Source organism: Ictidomys tridecemlineatus, chromosome X (genome assembly GCF_052094955.1).
Source record: "Ictidomys tridecemlineatus isolate mIctTri1 chromosome X, mIctTri1.hap1, whole genome shotgun sequence".
NCBI classification, from domain to species: domain Eukaryota; kingdom Metazoa; phylum Chordata; class Mammalia; order Rodentia; family Sciuridae; genus Ictidomys; species Ictidomys tridecemlineatus.
Window position 1 is genome coordinate 38,934,598 of NC_135493.1, and position 17,991 is coordinate 38,952,588.

The 17,991-nt window shown below is 39.3% G+C and overlaps 1 protein-coding gene across 1 annotated transcript in view; it reads left to right on the top strand.

The window, feature by feature from the left end:
* The first annotated feature begins 5,180 nt into the window (after window positions 1-5,180).
* The window catches only part of Gucy2f (guanylate cyclase 2F, retinal), an 89,130-nt gene continuing 76,319 nt past the window's right edge, over window positions 5,181-17,991 (top strand). Inside the window, 3 exon segments of the mRNA XM_078033927.1 lie at window positions 5,181-5,192; window positions 7,571-8,123; window positions 8,126-8,248. Coding sequence (XP_077890053.1) covers window positions 5,181-5,192; window positions 7,571-8,123; window positions 8,126-8,248 — 688 coding nt within the window.

Genomic DNA, 17,991 nt, shown 5'->3' on the forward strand with positions numbered 1-17,991 from the left:
GCATGTAGCTCAGCCCTAACTCGTCTACAGGTGGGATCAATTTAAAGGATTAGCAGTGTCACTCTAAATCCTAATCCAGTCTTGGTTTAGGGATGCTGAAGCATGATTTTAAAAATGTTTACTAGCCCTCTCAATTATTTACCCTATTAGTGGGATTTATCAATAGACTGGAGTCCTTGGCAGGATTATGACTGCCTACAGGATGCACAGAAATGGACATATTGAGCTAGCTATGCCAGAGATTTGCATATGCAGGCGGCAAATTAAAGACATTTGAGCGGTGAATTTCATGGTGAGTAGTTGACAGCTCTTGTTTATAAGAAAGATTGTAATGAGGGAAAAACACAGCCCACTTATGAGCTCAGACTCTGACTGAGATATGTTAGTTTTGCTGCAGTATGTAGTAGGAAAATTAAAGAATGAAAGACGGAAAGGAAAGAAAGAATGACATGGGGGAAAAGCCTTAGAGACACTTTTAAATCAAGGTTTGGGTTTATAGGCTTTCCTCCAAGCTTTCATTTGGTTTCTCTCATGAGTCTTTTTTATTTCTTCCTGATGTTGTCTTATACAAGCTGTTAACTTGATTCAGGCTGTAACTGCAAAGATCAATCATCCATAGAAGTCCTCGGCTTGACAAGTTAGGATGAGGAGCGATTTCCCTCAGAGCTATTTGTCATAGTCTTTCTTTGTATATGTTTAAAGAACAGTGTTTTCCTTGTGAAACCAGGCTTCCCACCAGATTGTGAAAGCTACCTGAAATAAAATGATGCATCTCTATACTCTAGCCACTTTCCACGGAATCTGATCCCACGCAGGTATTCATACCTGGGTTACCTAGGCAACGGCCCTTGAATAACTGTGGGTCAACAGTATTCTATTTCCAAAATTTCATACCTTCAGCTTTTATCTTAGTTATGTCCACATTTCTCGTTAACCCCAGGGAAGTCTTCAGCTGACTTGTTTTGAGGCAATAGACAATGTCTTTTGCACAAGAGCTCTATAATTTTGTCTTTAAATCCAAACCAGTAGGTGAAGCCTTAGGGCATCCTTCTTTCCTTCTTCCTCCATCCTTCCCTCCCCCTTCCCTTCCAGGTTTTCTCTCCCTCCCTACCTCCCGCCCCACCTTTTTATGAGTAAGTTTTCTTCTGTAAAATCTTGGGTTGAGGGATCCAGACTAAATCCTACAGCAATAGAGATTTCCGATTCTGCAGGGAGTCCTAGAAGAATTAGAAATTCTGCATGGCATGGATATTAGAAAGAGTGTAAGAACAAACTTTCAGCTTGGGGATTGTTTACCTTGCAGTTTACAAAGAAAAAGAGCAGTAAAAACTGAGAATGAATGCCTAGGAGTACTATTTGACATATGGCTTGAGGAAGGTCCTATATCATAAATGGATAGACTTGGGAAATACTTAAAATGAAAAAGCATGATTTTTAGAATTTGGGATAGGGGAGGCATTGTGTTTAGGATGAATGACCTGGATTATAACATTAAAATACCAAGCTTATACCTAGAACAGATAGTTGATCTCTTTGATGTGAGGATTTCTAAAAGTGGTCCATCTCTCTTTGCCTACTGGCAACTTACATTTGATATTATTCTAATAATCAAGATTAACTATTTTGGTACAAAGATGTCCCACCCTTATTAGAAATGAACACCATTCGTGGCAAGGAGTAGGGTAAAGTGTCAAATATTATCATTTATTTACCTGTCTGTGCAAATTATTTAAGTAGATTATTTTCCTCGGAGTTTTTTTTAAGAATTTAAAAAAATATTTATTTTTTAGTTCTCGGCAGACACAACATCTTTGTTTGTATGTGGTGCTGAGGATCGAACCCCGGGCCGCATGCATGCCAGGCGAGTGTGCTACTGCTTGAGCCACATCCCCAGCCCTCAGAATTGTTTTTGTCCCCATTAATGGGGGGACAAAGAGAGCTGGGCTAGAAATTTGAAGGCAAACTTTGCCTATTGGATAATTTTGCCAAAGATGGATCCTGATCAAGGCTTTAAATAGAGCCTTTTCAAAAACATAGTAATATAAAACATTTCATTTGTGCTACATATCTCCTCTTCATTGTTTATTCAACAAATATTTGTTGAATATTTACTATGTGTCATGCATCATACAAGGCACTGGAGATACAAAAATGAACAAATGTAAGTGGAGGACTTACAATCAAGCATAGATTATTGTTTTCTCCCCCCTAATATACTTGATTGCTTTTCCTGATGAGACTTCTTGGCCAGGTCTCTATACTCCCCACCCTTTTTTTTTTGTAGTTACAGTCCTAGCATAACTGTAGCATAGAACGAAAGAGGGGCCTTCACATCATAGGTACATGATAGAGGATTTTAGGCCCAAACCAATCAGGAACTGGATTTTCCACATAGAAGTAAGTAGAAACCATGTGGGGATATCCAACTCTAGTAAGAAACTTATTGGAGCACCAAAGGGAAGGTGATAAACTCAGAATGCAGCTTAACAATTGCAGAGGTTTGGGAAAGTAACTGCCTGGAGAAGTACAGAATCCCAGGATTAATGTATGTCAGAGAAGACATAGACATGGCAGGTCCTATAGTCCATTTTAGAGGGAACAAAAGAGAGACATAGAGGAGGGGAACAATTTGTCTAATGTCAAATGATGGGTCAGTGGTAGAGGTGGATCCTGGACCCTAGTCTTCTGATTCCCAGCATACTTATTTATTTTGGGTGTGGGAGCAACAGGGATTGAACTCAGGGGCATTTGACCACTAAGCCACATCCCCAGCCCAATTTTGTATTTTATTAAGAGACAGAGTCTCAGTTGCTAAGTGCCTCACTTTTGCTGAGGCTGGCTTTGAACTCGTGATCCTCCTACCTCAGCCTCCCAAGCTGCAGGGATTAAAGGCATGTGCCACCAAGCCCAGCCCCAGTATACTCCTCTTTTACAGTTGTATTTATTGAAAGATAATTACATGCTTATCATTGCCATTATCATTCTAACTTCTTTAGCTCTTTATCTCACAAGAATGAAATTAAATCTACCCCTATTTTGCAGATGAAGAAATTGAGAATTGAAGCTATTATTCTAAAGGATATACTCCCCAGACTTCCATTCTTAAAGACAAGCATTGGCTTTACATAGAACGCAGTGTAACTAGTGGCCCCAATCCCAAGATATGCAAACATTAGGCCTTGAGTCATGGGCAAGTGTGCCATCCCAGATCTGGGCTTAAACACCAGTGGCAGATTTCTTCTAGTTGAATATTGAATTTCTGATGGCTCTTTCTAATTTATTCTGTCCCTCCCCTTCTTTATCTAATTTAATTTTCATGAGGGACTAAGGAATATTTTTAAGATCACAAGTGAGTCATTGAAACTCGATTTGAGTGGCATAGAAGGCATTATACTGGTAGCTCAATGACTTTATAGAATAGGGGCTGTCTGCAAGCATAGTACAGTGCTCCATCAACTGGTGTGCAAATTCCCCTTCTAAAATGCTGTGCCTTAGGCAAGTTACTTACTCTCTCTGAGTATTGGATTCCTCATCTATAAAAGAATGCCACTACTATATATAACCATAAAGCTCTAATAAGAAAAAAAATTTTAAATGATGATTATGCCTACCTCTATGTTCTGTGATGAGGGTTTTTTTTGTTTTTAAATTAAGATTATACATGAAAAGAATGTAGCCCAGAGTTTGACCCTTAGCAAGAACTCAGTAAATTTTATCTTTGTTATTCCATATGCTAATTTCTAACTTAAATGTACAAATTCTGGGGAAGAACCTGTCAGACTGGTGTATTGGGGGAGAAGAGGCAGTCAATTATCTTCTTAGTCCATTTTGTGTTGCTATAACAAAGTAACTGATGCTGGATACTTTATGAAGGAAGAGGCTAATTTAGATTGCTGTTCTGGAGACAGGGAAGTTCCAAATCAGGCAGTTATATCTGGTGAGGTCCTCATACTCCATTATAACATGGTAGATGGCATAGCATGGCAGGCATGCATGAAAGAGTAATGAGTGAGTGCATGTGAAAGAGAGGCCACATGGCAAGAGACTGAGGAGAGGTGTCAGGCTCACTTTGTAAGAACACACTCTTTTGATATCTAATCCATTCCTGTGATAGTGAGAACTCACTCGCTAAAAACAAAACAACAACAATAACAACAACAAAAACCCTAATCCCTTTTATCAGCCTAATCACCCCTTGAAGGTCTCACTGCCTCTTGCCATTACATTGGAGATCACCCTTCCACATAAGTTTTGGCAGGCCCAAGCCACATCCAAACCATTGCAACTCCCTTGCTTTATTGCTGTGAATAGGGTTCAACTCCCTATATAGAGTTGCCTTCCTTTTTGCTCCCTCCTAGTGGTTGAAAGAGTGAGAGCCTATAAGGACAGGGACATACAGTTCAGTATCCTTATTATAATACAGACCATAAACAGGGGACCCTTCAATGCTACTCCAGAGGAGCAGTTGCTTCTAGAGTACCCTGGCTCCCAAATTTTGCCAAGACACAGAAAAGACTGGGGCTGGAGGAAGGTGGGAAGAGAAGCATGTGGCTCTTGAATAGAGCCTGGCTTGTAATCTACAACTTATACTTCATTGTGCTTCAACATAGCACACCAAATAGATCTATTGGAAGAGGGGAAGAGGTTGGACTATATTATCTTTGGGGTTCTAGGAATAAATTTGAGGTATTACGCACATAACCATCTCAGAACTGCTGTTCTACTACCTCCAAAGCATAGTTGAAGTTCCTCCCTTGCATCTTACACACCACTCAGCCTCTGGCTCATGCTAGTTTGTGATAGCTCCTTCCTCAAGTCTTTCTTGACCATTATTTAAACTCGACTTCACCTGTGTATGAAGTTGGGCATAGCATTATGGTGGGTCTTTAAGATTTATCAAATGTAAGCTGGATGTAGAGGTACATGCCTGTTATACCAGTGATTTAGGAGACTGAGGCAGGAGGATGGCAAGTTTGAAGCCAGCCTCAGCACCTTAGTAAGACCCTGCCTCAAAATAAAAAGTCAAAAGAACTGGGGATGGAGCTCAGTGGTGAAGCATCCCTGGGCTCAATCCATAGTATGGCAAATAATAATAATAATAGTAATAATAATAATAAAAGGTTCACAGGTGTGTCCCAGATTTGTGTCTTGAGTAGTCAGGGTTTCTCACAAAATTAGGGATGAGAGTCGAGGTAACAATTAAATGGGTAGTACAGGCAGAACTGTTGCTAGCAATACATAACCAAGTGAACTTGACCAGCGCATACCAGTGCTGATTGTCACTGAAGAGGGTCATGTCATTATTTTGATATGTGATTAGAATTAAGAATTTACTAAGACTTTTCCTCATTAACATCTCTCCCAAGCAATTAATTTTTCTTATTATGTCTACTGAGGTTATTCCTGATCTTGGATCAACTTGGATGTGTTATTAATTCATTTCACAAACATTTATCTGATGCCTACTAGGTGCTGGGCACTTGCTAGGCATTATGGCTGTAAATGGACTCTCTAGGAACTTGCAGTGTTTAGTGGGCTCTGTTCTCCATTGATAGTTGCTGTCATTGTCCTTCATTCCATATGGTTAGAACTATGAGGTCCTGCAAGTATAGAGATGTCAGACAGTTCTGTATTCTTGCTGCAACACAGATCAAAAATAGAGACAGTTTATAATTAGACTGATACCTCTCTAATGGGTACAAGTATGAGGCACTGATGGAAATACAATGAACTCGATCTGGGGATGTTAACTAAAACTTCACAAAGCAGGAACACTTCAGTATGATCTGAAAGGCAGAGTTCATCAGGAGAACCTGAAAGGGGAGAATGGGAAGAAGGAAGAGGGGATTCCAGGAAGAGTGAGTGGCATTTTCTGAATCCTAGGCTTGACAGCTGATGGAACACATGTCTGAAGAACTACGTGATAATTACTATAGCATGAAGAAAGAATGAGGGAGATGGGTTGTGGGGAAAGACAAAGGCCAGAGACTTTGCATATGTCATCCTGAAAGAGTTCTGTATGTTTGCTGACTCTACTTCATTAATTCCCATGTATTTTGTATTCATCGTGGCCTGTCAACTTGCATCCTTACTCTCTGGGTCCAAATCCAATGGATACCTTTCTATCTTTAGCTTACTTGACTTCTTGGCAGAATTTGATGTTCATAAACACTTTCCATCCTCAGAGTTTCATCTTCCTTGCACTGGAAACTACCATTATCTTCTGGATTTTGCTGCTTTTCTGGGCTTTTAAGTTTTCATTATGACCTCTTTTCTCTCTAACTGATCCTAAGTGTTGTGGGTTCTCACAGTTTTGTCCTTGATTTTTAAATTTTTTTTTTAGTTGTAGATGTACATAAAACCTTTACTTTGTTTATCTATTTATATGCTGTAGTGAGGATTTAACCCAGTGCCTCACACATGCCAGGCAAGTGTTCTACCTCTGAGCTACAGCCCTAGCCCCTTGTCCTTGATATTTTTAATCTTGGAGGAATTCATCTTCATTCCTCTAAGTCTTCACTACTACTCTCTTGGTCTAGCATCATTTCTCATGTGGATTACTATATCACCTCCAAATTGGTCTCCCTGCCCCTGTTATCTTACCCCCTTCGAACCCATTCTCCATACTGCTGCTAGAGTGAACCTTTAAAACGGAAATATGATAATACCATTTCTTTACTTAAAACCATTGTCTACAGGGTTGAATCATGGCATAAGGGACTTTTAGTGATCTGACCATTGCCTTGGCTGATATCACAGACCCAAATAGAACAAATGCTTTGGAATTCTGAGAATATAACACCATAAACATATTTGAACCTCTGAGTGTTTCTGTATATTGTTCCTCTTGCCTGAAAGCCTCTTAGCTAACTTGATTTTTCAGTACTCAATCTAGAGAGGCCTCCCTTCTCTTCCCTCCTCTCTTTCCTTCTAATCTGGGTTTAGGTAATCCTCCTTGTCTTCTTTTATGTGCACTGTCTCAACCACATTCTACTCTGTATCACCATTATCTGTTTATACTCCTCTCTCTCCAGGAAGGTATTTGGGGGAGAAATGGACATATATAAAACTGCAGTGATGACAATAATATGACCAATATAGTGCTAATGAAGTGCCAGGCTTTTTTATAAGCACTTGTTATATATTAATCCAGGTTATCATCAAAACACATTGCCAGGTAGACAGATATTACTTTAGTTGAATCAACAGGACTTGATGATGGATTTAAGGTGAGGTATAGGAGAAGGAGTTTTGGTAATTCCAAGAATTTGTGATGGAAACACTTGGGTGAACAATGGATGAGATAAGGAATACAGGAAGAGGAGGATTTTTGGTTGGAATGGGGGACAGGATCTTTCAATTTGGGACACTGCCATTCTTTTATAGTTGATATTTCCGGAAGTTTCAGAAATCATATAAGTTACAACATTTTTGTCTGAATGACAGGCATTGGAAGCACCACTGTCCATCTCAAAATACCCTCTGTTATTTTGTCATTAGCTTGCTGGAATCAGGAAGGATATATTCCTGGGACCCTGGCCATTTATTTTCCTTATGCTTTGGTTTGCAGTTCCCAGCACTGTCAAGAAACCATGGCCTTGCATCTTTTAAGCTCAAGTGGTGCTTGTGCCTCCTGGCCCATATGTCTCTCCTGCAGCAGGTGTGGGCATTCTCTGTAGAGGTAGTAGTGGTGGGCCCTTGTGCTTGAGATCCCTTGTTCTCAAAGGCCCTGCCTGAGGTTGCTGTTCAATTAGCAATTAAGCGAATCAACCAGGACCCATCATTAGACCCTGGTTACTCTTTTGAATATGTGACTCTCGATGAAGACTGCCAGACTTCAAGGGCCCTCTCCAGTTTCATTTCCTACCACCAGATGGCCTCAGGATTTATTGGCCCTGCCAACCCTGGCTACTGGGAAGGAGCGTGGCTCCTGGGAAACAGCTGGGACAAAGGGATTTTCTCTTGGGCTTGTGTGAATCATGAACTAGACAATATAAAGAGCTACCTGGCCTTTTCTTGGACACTCCCTTCTCCCATCTGGGTGCTTTTAACTGTCATGAAATATTTCCAGTGGGCTCATGCTGGAGTAATTTCCTCAGATGAAGACATTTAGTTGCACACAGTAATCAAGTCGCAAGTGCTCCTCGGAGCCACAGCCCACCTGTAGGGGTCGTCCTGACCACAGGACAAGACAACCGAAGCATTCAAAAAGCTCTTCAGTGGATTCTCCAGGCAGACAGAATTCACAGTGAGTGCTTTCTCTCAACTGAGGTTTAAACGTGGTTTCAGTAAAAGATATCAAAACCTCCACAAGGTTTTCTGCCCTTACACCATAGGCTAGCACATTCTTCCCTAGTTCTTTACATGTTTGCCCTCTTTCACTCACACTTAGACCCCAAGTCTCCTGTTTCCACAAAACCTATCTGATAGATTTAATAGAGGTACAAATAACTCCGACTCAAATGCCTTGGGGGTCATTGCCTGCTCTCAGCACCTGGGTGGACAAGAATGGTATCAAGAGTCCTGTAGCCACACATTCCCTCTGTCCTTAGAACCCTGGTAGTTTTAGAGTATCCAAAAGAAGATGTTCTTATGGCTTCATTTTGGTCTACTTTAACTCAGGGGAGATTTTTCTTTGAGTCCCTTCTAGGCATTTTCCTTCCTAGGTACCCAGTGCCCTTGTGTTATCACATCTCACTCAGATCCTGTCTTTCTCCACACTTCCTATGATTCCCTATCCCCCCAAACGGGCTTGTCTCCCTGCAGCATACAGCTAATTGATACAGAAGCATCTAAGTTATAAATGAAAGCATATAAAATTGAGAAGACTGCCAAAATATTAACATGTTTTCCCTTACATGGAAAGTTTAATGTTCAAAGATGATTCTTGAAAATACTGGGTAGGGAATTAGAGCAAATTATATTCCATGCTTTTATAATTATGTCAAAATGAATCCTAATGTTAGGTATAACTAAAAAGAACTAATAAAATGTTTTTCATGGACTATAAAAAAGATAATTCTTGCAGAAACAATGGCACATTGTGAGGCAAAGAACTTGACCCATCGAAGCTACAGTCACCAAGGCAAATTGAGTAGAATTTGAGGGTGGGGAGGCTTCCTGGTCCTCTGGAGTCAGACCTCTTTTACTTACACTTACCACAAGCCCTTGTGACACTTGATTTTGATCTTTTTCTATTCTAGTTTTTTTTTAGTCTCCACTTTACTTTTTCTGGAAGCGACAGTGATTTGTGGGAACACTGTTCATTCACCCATTGCAGCCATTCCACCACTTTAGGAAGGATAGCTCAGAAACTCCTTGTCAAACTGATTACTTCTAGGATTAGTCCTGGTCCCAGTCATTTCCTCAACATAACAATAGGCTTGTTAGATAGAGTATGGTCCAGCTTAGGGCTGGCTTATAACCAGAAGCCCATTTTAAGTTTCAAGTGTCTCCAGTATAGGACCTTAATTATGATCATTATGAGAGGATGAGGGCAAGAGATTTTAGTTCTAGGAACTACAGTAGTCTGCTTCCAGCTCCCCTCTACAAGATCCTATAATATTAAGCAATCAGTGTGGCTCTGATTACTTCATAATAGAGCTTGATATTTCCAATGCAGAGTGCAGAATTATTTTTAAAGATATAAAACCATTTCCAGAGAGGAATCATGCCAGAAATAGGCTAACATATTTAGTATCGTAACTTTATAATATGTTACAAAGCTTCATGAAGCCCAGTGTCTCTTGCAAGTTTACATTCCATGAGTGTTTCACATCCCACCCATTCTAAATAGTATACTTTGAAATGACATTTTGGCCTCTACCATGAAATGTTAAATAAATCCAGGCCCTGAGGCTCTTTAGGCTGTCAGACTGAGAGGAATTAGGATTGAGTGCTCACCACCCACAACCCCTTTGAGGGAGGGAGGGAGGAAGCAAATGTATATATTATTGCCCTACCATTAGAGATCCATTCCTTTAGGTCAAGGGTTCTCACTCTGACTGCATGCTAGAATTGTGTGGACTTTCCAAAATGACTGTTGCCAGAGTGCCACCTCTAGAGATTCTGATTAAATTGGTCTGTGGTGGGGCCCCAGAAAAGGCCTTTTAAACAGCTTCCCGGGTGTTTCTAAAGTGTATTCAGAGTCCAGAACCACCGTTTTAATTAATTCGTTAATGAAAATGCAAATGGATGTTCCTTACTTGAAGTGGCCAGTCATTTTTGTCTTAATATGACTTTGTTTCACAGATTTTTTTCTTTGTAACAGTTTGGATCAGCCCACTAAGGAATGGAAATCTGGAGATTAAGAGGAAAAAAACCTAGAAAAATGATTATGGAGAAAAGAAAGACTCTGAGTAGTAAGAACAACAGAACATGGAGGAAGAAATCAGAAAGTGTGATAAAAGGGAGAAAAGATCAAGTTCTGCACTTAGGATGTTTTTCCTCTGGTTTCTGACAAAACAGGCAGATTCAGATGAGGCATATGGGGGACCTCAGTGACTTGAGTCAGAATATGAGTAGGGGTGGGGAAAGAGAAACTGAGTTGTCATTTGGGTTGCGGACTGAGTATGGGGTGACCTCAGGCAGCACAAAGTTCAGTGTTCAAAGGGGAGTATATGATACCCACAACTGGTACAGCTGGGTGTTGGTATCTGAGGGCATGCCAACTGGTGGGTGAGATGTGGTAGTGGGAGTTGTGGAAGAGAAGTGTTAGAGTAAAATACACCTTAGCATTGTAGGCCACTGGGAGCATGGATGCAGGATCCAGAGAATGAACAAAAATAGAGTATTACAGCTCTAGTCAGGTGGCCTAAAATTTAGGGCACATTTGTAGACCTATTAGAAAACTGGAAATCAAGTGAGAAACAGCCAGTGAGTATGGATCAGGCCAACATCACAGTGAGGAACATGACAACACACCAAGTATAGCCCACACCAGCCCAAATCTCTAGTGAATTTTCCATCTCTTCTCAACTAGTGGGACAGAAGCTGCCAAGTATCCCTGGCTGTTATCTATCTCAAACAAGAACAAAAAAAACAAACAAACAAAAAAAAACAACACTGGGATTTTTGTGTGACCTCAGCTGAGATAGGCCAAGAAAGGTAGGATCTACTTTCTTCCATATTTTGCTGGCTATGAGGCAACTTCTTAATACTGTGGACCTCCAAGTTAACCTTCAGAGAAGGACTCTTTGTGGCATACAAAATTCAGTGGAAAGGGGCCTTTTCATTTGGAGGGGCTTGGAAATATCTAGGATAATAGAAGTAGGCAGCAGGTCAGTGGTGATGGGGAAGGAGGGGAGAGAGTAGTGGGCTATTACTAGCTGGTATGCCACTTCTGTTTCTTATAATATTAGCGGTTAGGAAATATAGCTGGCACCTTATTGGGGTTAGAGGACGTTCTTTCTCAGAAACAGGCCTAAATCATGTTTACACAGTACCAAGGCAATGATAATCTTAATTGTAAAGTAATAGTAACAATAATAATAGTTTTAGGCACTTAGAAAGGGAAACGACATGTTTCCATAGAGACAATTAAAGCAACCATGACACTACATGCAAACAACACTCTACAGCTTATAATGCTTGGCACATAGACCATTTCATTATTTATCTCTCAAAATTATACAGGAGATAGGAATTTTCTCTCAAGTTTTACAACACTTGTGAGTCTCACAAGAACAAGTAGAGAGGAATAGGCATTATTAACATCAAAGAATGGGGTAAAGTCTAAGAGAAGGGGAATTCAGCCTCTTTCAGAGTCTCAACTTATTTCCCGTAAGCCATGGGAGTGATTGCAATTATCTTTATTTTTAACAAAGTCAAATAAAAGAGATATTGATCAAAGACAAAAACCTCAATTTGTAGTCAGGGATACAAAGTGGGATTATATAGGTTGTGTCCTTTACAAGAGAACTTAGCTGAGTGGGCATGAGGGCCCAAATCCAGTCCATTCTCTGCTCCTCAAACCATGAGCCCTGCTGGAGGTTTTTGTCTGATGGCACAAAAGAGCATTCACTCACCAAGCAGAACACCTGTGGGATTGCATTCACCCAGGAGGGGTTCTTTTTCTCATTTCTACAAAGGTAGCAGGAGACCCTACCTTTAGCTCTTTAGAGAACTTTTCAATTGGCTATTTCAAGCCCTCCTGCTTTCTCCTCACCTTCTTGCCTACCATCCCTATGCTTGGCTGATTGTGAAATCCTTTCAATTTGAGCTTACCCAGCTGTTGGACCATTTTGAGCTCCCTTTAAATCCTTCCAAATTGAGAACACTTCCTTACAATATGACATAGAACTGCCATCTCTTGTTCTTCCAAAATTAGAAACCTTATTGCTATCTTTATTGCCAAGAACCTGGCTAGCTTCTTTCCATCTGTCAAAGACTCTTGTGCATAAAACAATAAAATAACAACAAAACAACAGTGATGATAGCTAATATTTATTGACGGTTTATTATGTGCTAGTCATTTTGCAAAGGCTTTATATGAAGCATTTCATTTAATTCTTGCAATGCCCCTGTAAAGGAAAGCCAATTATTGTTTACCAACTTTATGGATAAGACTTCTGAGGCCAACTTGCCAATGTCACAGAGCTAGTGTATGGGAAATATGCATTCAGGTTGGTCTAAAGCACATATTCTCAAATATAAGTGTGCACCAGAATCCCTGGAGGACTACAGCATAGATTTCAGAGTGTCTCCCACAGGTTCTGATTCAGGAAGGGTGAGGTGAAGTTTGAGAATTTTCATTTCTAGCAAGTTCCAAAGTGATATTGATGCTGATAATTCAGGGACCACACTTTGAGAACTGGTTTAATGAAAGACACATGCTCTACTGCCTCCTGTCCACTTGAGGTATGCTTCTAAAGCATACTCACTTGTGATGCTGAGTTCTGTATATGACATATAATGTATCCCTTCTATTTTCCTATCTTAACTTTTGGGTCTACCAATGAAATTCTTTTAAGTGCCTCAAAGGGTACCAGGTGCCAGTACTGTTTTACTCTAGTGTCAGTAATAGTAATAATAATAGTGATATTCATAATACAAGGCCAAAGGCCTTAGTGTTAATAGGAAACTTGGTTTGGTATCTTTTGTAGATTAATATAAGCAAATATAAATGGTAAAAGGACAACTTGCTTTTATGAATGGATCCACTATCAGTAATGATCAAATTATTAAAGACCCAGGATAAGGGGAAATATCTAAACATCTAGGCTTCCTGCATTTCAGAGGCTTACCAATATATAGCAGTTTAGGAAAAGCTGGAGAAGACATATGTTGCAAAAAGGGGAGAAATATTATAAACTTGTCTCAAGCTGGGAAGCAATGTTAAAGCAATAAATTCAGTTGCAATACTAGTTTAATCAGTCATGAAAAAGAATATAACCATGGTCCGATGCAGATAGACTACTCAATGAATGTATATATGTCTTCCATCATGCTGAGCTATTTGGATCAGTTCAACACTGGTGGCAGTTAAATGGTGGCCTCAGGAATTAAGGCAGAATACATGTGAGGTCTTGTCAAGTGATGGGGAAAGCTGCACCTCGCTTAGTGTAGTGTTCTTAAAGTGTACTGAGTCACATTGGGAAATGAGGCCACCTGTACCGAATCACTCTTGGGGGATAGTGCTGGGAAACATTCAGATTCCAGAGCCTCCCACCCTCTTCTTATTCAGCCATTTTTTAAAGTGGATGGAAAAAAAAGGTGGAGAGGAAGAGACTTTGAACCTCTTTCATTCACAATATGGTCAGATAGGGAAATGAGAGACTTAAGATAAATCTGCATAAGTCCCTCCTCCTCTGATCTGCTCTCCCTGTTCCTCAGCAACTGTTAAAATAGATTGAAATTAATGTCAGGAAATATCACAGAAGGATTCATATGAAGAATGAAGACTGTATAATGGGGGTTTCTTTGCATTGGGGTCAATGCTGAGGGCTCACAAGTGTGAATATCATTCCTAAGGACTTCTTCAGCATTAGTTAGTGGAACTATTTTCATCTCAACAAGGTGCAAGATGAGGCTGAGTTTCCTCTGTGGAGACCTCCATGCCAGTAATCCATGAGACATGAAGCAAGCTTGCCTTTTGAGAAACATCGGGTCCTCTATCTCAGAGAAATAATGGATAGAATATTTCAATAGAGGAAGATAAAAAGAGTGACTTGGGAATTGGCTTTTCTTGGAGTTTTATGACTTTTTCTGCTGGTAGCATTGCAGGTGAGAGAGGATCCTACATAGCCAGCCATAGTCAGCCCCACAGTATAAACACATAGCTGCCAGACAGCTTGAGTGGGACTCAGGTAGCCCAGAGAAAGTGTTACTATATCCTGGTAAGATGTGATCTAAGGAGTGTGCATTTCCTGGTCCATGTTTTGGCTATAGAGTGGCTTGACTGTTAACAATTAGGATGGAAAATTATGAGTTAGTATTATTTGTTGACCAGCTGTTGACCCAAGTCTTGTCTAGATTTTAAGGTTTCTGCATACTAATCCTTTCCTGACAACAACTTATGGGTCAAACACCATTTTAATGAATGTAATTTTGAGATAATAAAGCTATTTAGTAAAACCATCTTGTAGAACAGATGCATCTATAAATCCCTGTTCACAAAGCACTCAATCTATTAAATTAAGATGCTGTTGTTTGAATTCAGTATTTATGATTTCTACTTTAATTGTGTTCAATGGCAAGGACTTTCCATGTTAAAAAAAAATCAAGAAGCCTGTGATCATTCCCTCTTGAGGCTTCCATTTCTTCATCTAAAATGTGAAGGGAACAGATTGGACTAGATGGTCTCAGAGAGCATTTCTAATTATAAAAATATGGATAAATTTTACATAAGATTCAGATAAATGCCTTTATCTGAAATGTTAATAATGTGAGCCAAGGAAAGAAAAATAGAGAAGTATTCAGGTTGAGGGAGTAGAGTCTTGGATAAATTAATGACACTAGGCATTAAAGACAAGTTTGGTCTCTAATTGCCCAACAAGTTATTACTTCCTCCATCTTAACAATCCAAATATGCCCATATCTCACTTCTCAAGAGACCTGTACAAATCATACAAGTTCACACCTCTCCTCCTGAAGAATCTTTAGTATTTAAATATTCATTTAAACAACATTCAATGTGTGCATAATATGTAACAGGATATGAAAAGTTTTAAAAATGTCTTTTGACCCCAAGAAGCTCATAGTTTCATAGTAGAAACTGATATAAATTAAAAAGGCTGATAAATCTTTAAGAACCATGATAGAAGTCAGCTCAGGGTATGGTGAGGGTCTAATTCAGCATTACAAGTCAGTTTCCCTGGAAAACAGTCTGATGATGGAGTTTTGAGTAATGAAGGAAGATTATTGGGTGAATGCTTTTGAGGATAACAACTGTGAGGGAGAATTGGATTGGGCAGAGAGAACTGAACTTCCATACAGTCACAATGAAGCCCTCATTCTGACCTAAATGGAGGATGACCCTTCAGTGTTGTCCAGAACTGAGTTGAGGAGTCTGGGCATTTCTAGTTCCATGATGGTGGAATGAGATGGACATCATTACCTTAGGTACATATATATGACTGCACATATGGTGTGATGCTACATCATGCACAACCAGAGAAATGAAAAGTTGTGCTACAATTGTGTACAATGAATCAAAATGCATTCTGCTGTCATATAGACCTAATTTAAATAAATAAATTAATTAAAAAACAAACAAAAACCCTCAACAACAACAAAAACAGCAATAGTGATTATGGAAATATCTCCCATCCTCCCTTCCCAGTTATTAGGTGCAGGATAGCCCAGAGAAAGGCACATGTTGTGATAATACTTAATAACCATCTCTGGGGGTTGTGGTGTGGGGAAGCCCTGATGTGTTAGTGTTTGATGATTTTCACTGTGATCACTCCCACCATGGCCAATTTCAGGCTACCAATATTATGTTAACTGGCTTATAGAATCCCTAATAATTTAACTACAGACCCTTGTGAATCAGCCCAAGGTAGCATTAGCACACAACTGAAGAGATGTGACCTTGAGAAAGGTGGTTCTCCTTCCTGAGGGCAGTTCTCAGTGAGATATTAGTTGCTAACATTCCCAGCAGCTAGGGGGATGAGTGCTTCAGTTCTGAAGTGTGTATCTGGATGGTACATCATAATAGCACCCACTACATCTGCTTAAGTATTTGCTGTATTTCAACCAGCACAAAGCACTTAGTTCTATTTAACATTTTCTATGCAGCAAAGTAATTTTAATATCCCTTAAGGAAATTAAATGGAATTGTATTGGGTAACCTTGATCAGGTCATTTAATTTCTGGCTTTCTAGAAGAAAGATATTAGCATACTTACTTAACTGCCAAGAATACTGTTGAATGAGCTGGCCAACTAACTGAAGCACACAACTTAGCTAATTTTTTCCCTTCAATAGATTTGTGACTAAACTAACTTGACCAAACAGATTCATGTTTAATGGTGTAGCCAAATATAGAGGGTGATGTCTTCAGTTCTACTTTTTCTTTCTAAATCCAACTCTTTACCTTTTCAAACCTCTATGGCACTACATCTTCCCATTTTGCAATGTGTGATTATGAAAAACTGAGGCTGAATACCTCCTGTGGCTCATGAAGTAGCGCCAAAGATATCTTTAGAGAATTGTAAGGAAGGTCTGAACATTAAAATACTTGTGGAAACTTAGGGTATTTATTTAGAAGGAGCTAGTGGTCATTTGAGAATTCAAGTTATACTGTGTTTTTTGTGTGTTTTGTCTAAATCATCTTCATAATTTACTAGTTACATTTTTTAAAAATGAAGTATATCATCTGTAGTATGAGAGGCAAATTTTCTGGGAGTATTTAACAAGTGTAAAGAAGCTTTTTTTAAATAGATGAAGTAATATATAAATGCCAAAGACCAGTCATTGAACATAGTTAAGCACACTTAGTTCCTGAGATTAAAGGTTCCCTGTAAGTGTGTATAATTAATATTTACCAGTGGCAATAAGACTTCTGCCTTCCTTCAAGGAGCTCAGAATACTTGCCAGGCATTATCTAATTAAACTACTCAATGTACCTGTGAAATGCATTGGAATCTACATTTTAAAGATGTGGGCACTGAAGCACAAGTGGGCTTAAACTAAACTCATTTAGCATGCCAAGGACGAAATTGGATATAAGACTTTCAGTCTCATGATCTAGCTGCCATTCTTCAACCGTGGCCCCCTCTAATCCACTCTATTCTAGCATAGCCTTGCCAAACAACATAGTTTCATAAGTCTAGGAAGAATTAAACTGAGTGCAAAGTAATTCCAATTACAGGGAAGTTCGATTTAAAAGGTTGAGCACATCACTCATAATATTAGTAGCATTTATAGATGAACGTGTGTTAGTGCCATTCAATGTCTATAATGGTCTTGATAAGGGTGAGAACAGGTGGCCAAAATGTACTCGAGTACATGTTTGTAGGAGGTGAACAAAGAAAAGCAAGGGGAGGGAAGGTAGGGAGAGTGCATGGGGGCAGGAAAGATGGTAGAATGAGATGGACATCATTACCTTAGGTACATGTATGACTGCACATATGGTGAGACACTACATCATGTACAATCAGAGAAATGAAAAGTTGTGCTAAAATTGTGTACAATGATTCAAAATGCATTCTGCTGTCATATTGTCCTAATTAAAATAAATTAATTAATTAAAAAACAAATAAAAACCCTCAACAACAACAACAAAAGCAATAGTGATTATGAGATCCTCTCCTTCTAGTCTTCTTATTCTTAGGTATGAGTGTAGTTGCTATTTATTGAGTACTATGTACTAAACCCATTATATGAATCATCTTCAATCATCACTACCTCTCCATGAAGTACATACTGTTACCTCTATCTATTCACAGATAATGCAGAGAAAAGTTAAGTAATGTACCAAAGGTTATACAGCTATTACTTGGTGTTATGATATGAAACTATCCCTCCCAACCCTAAAGCCTCTTTGTTA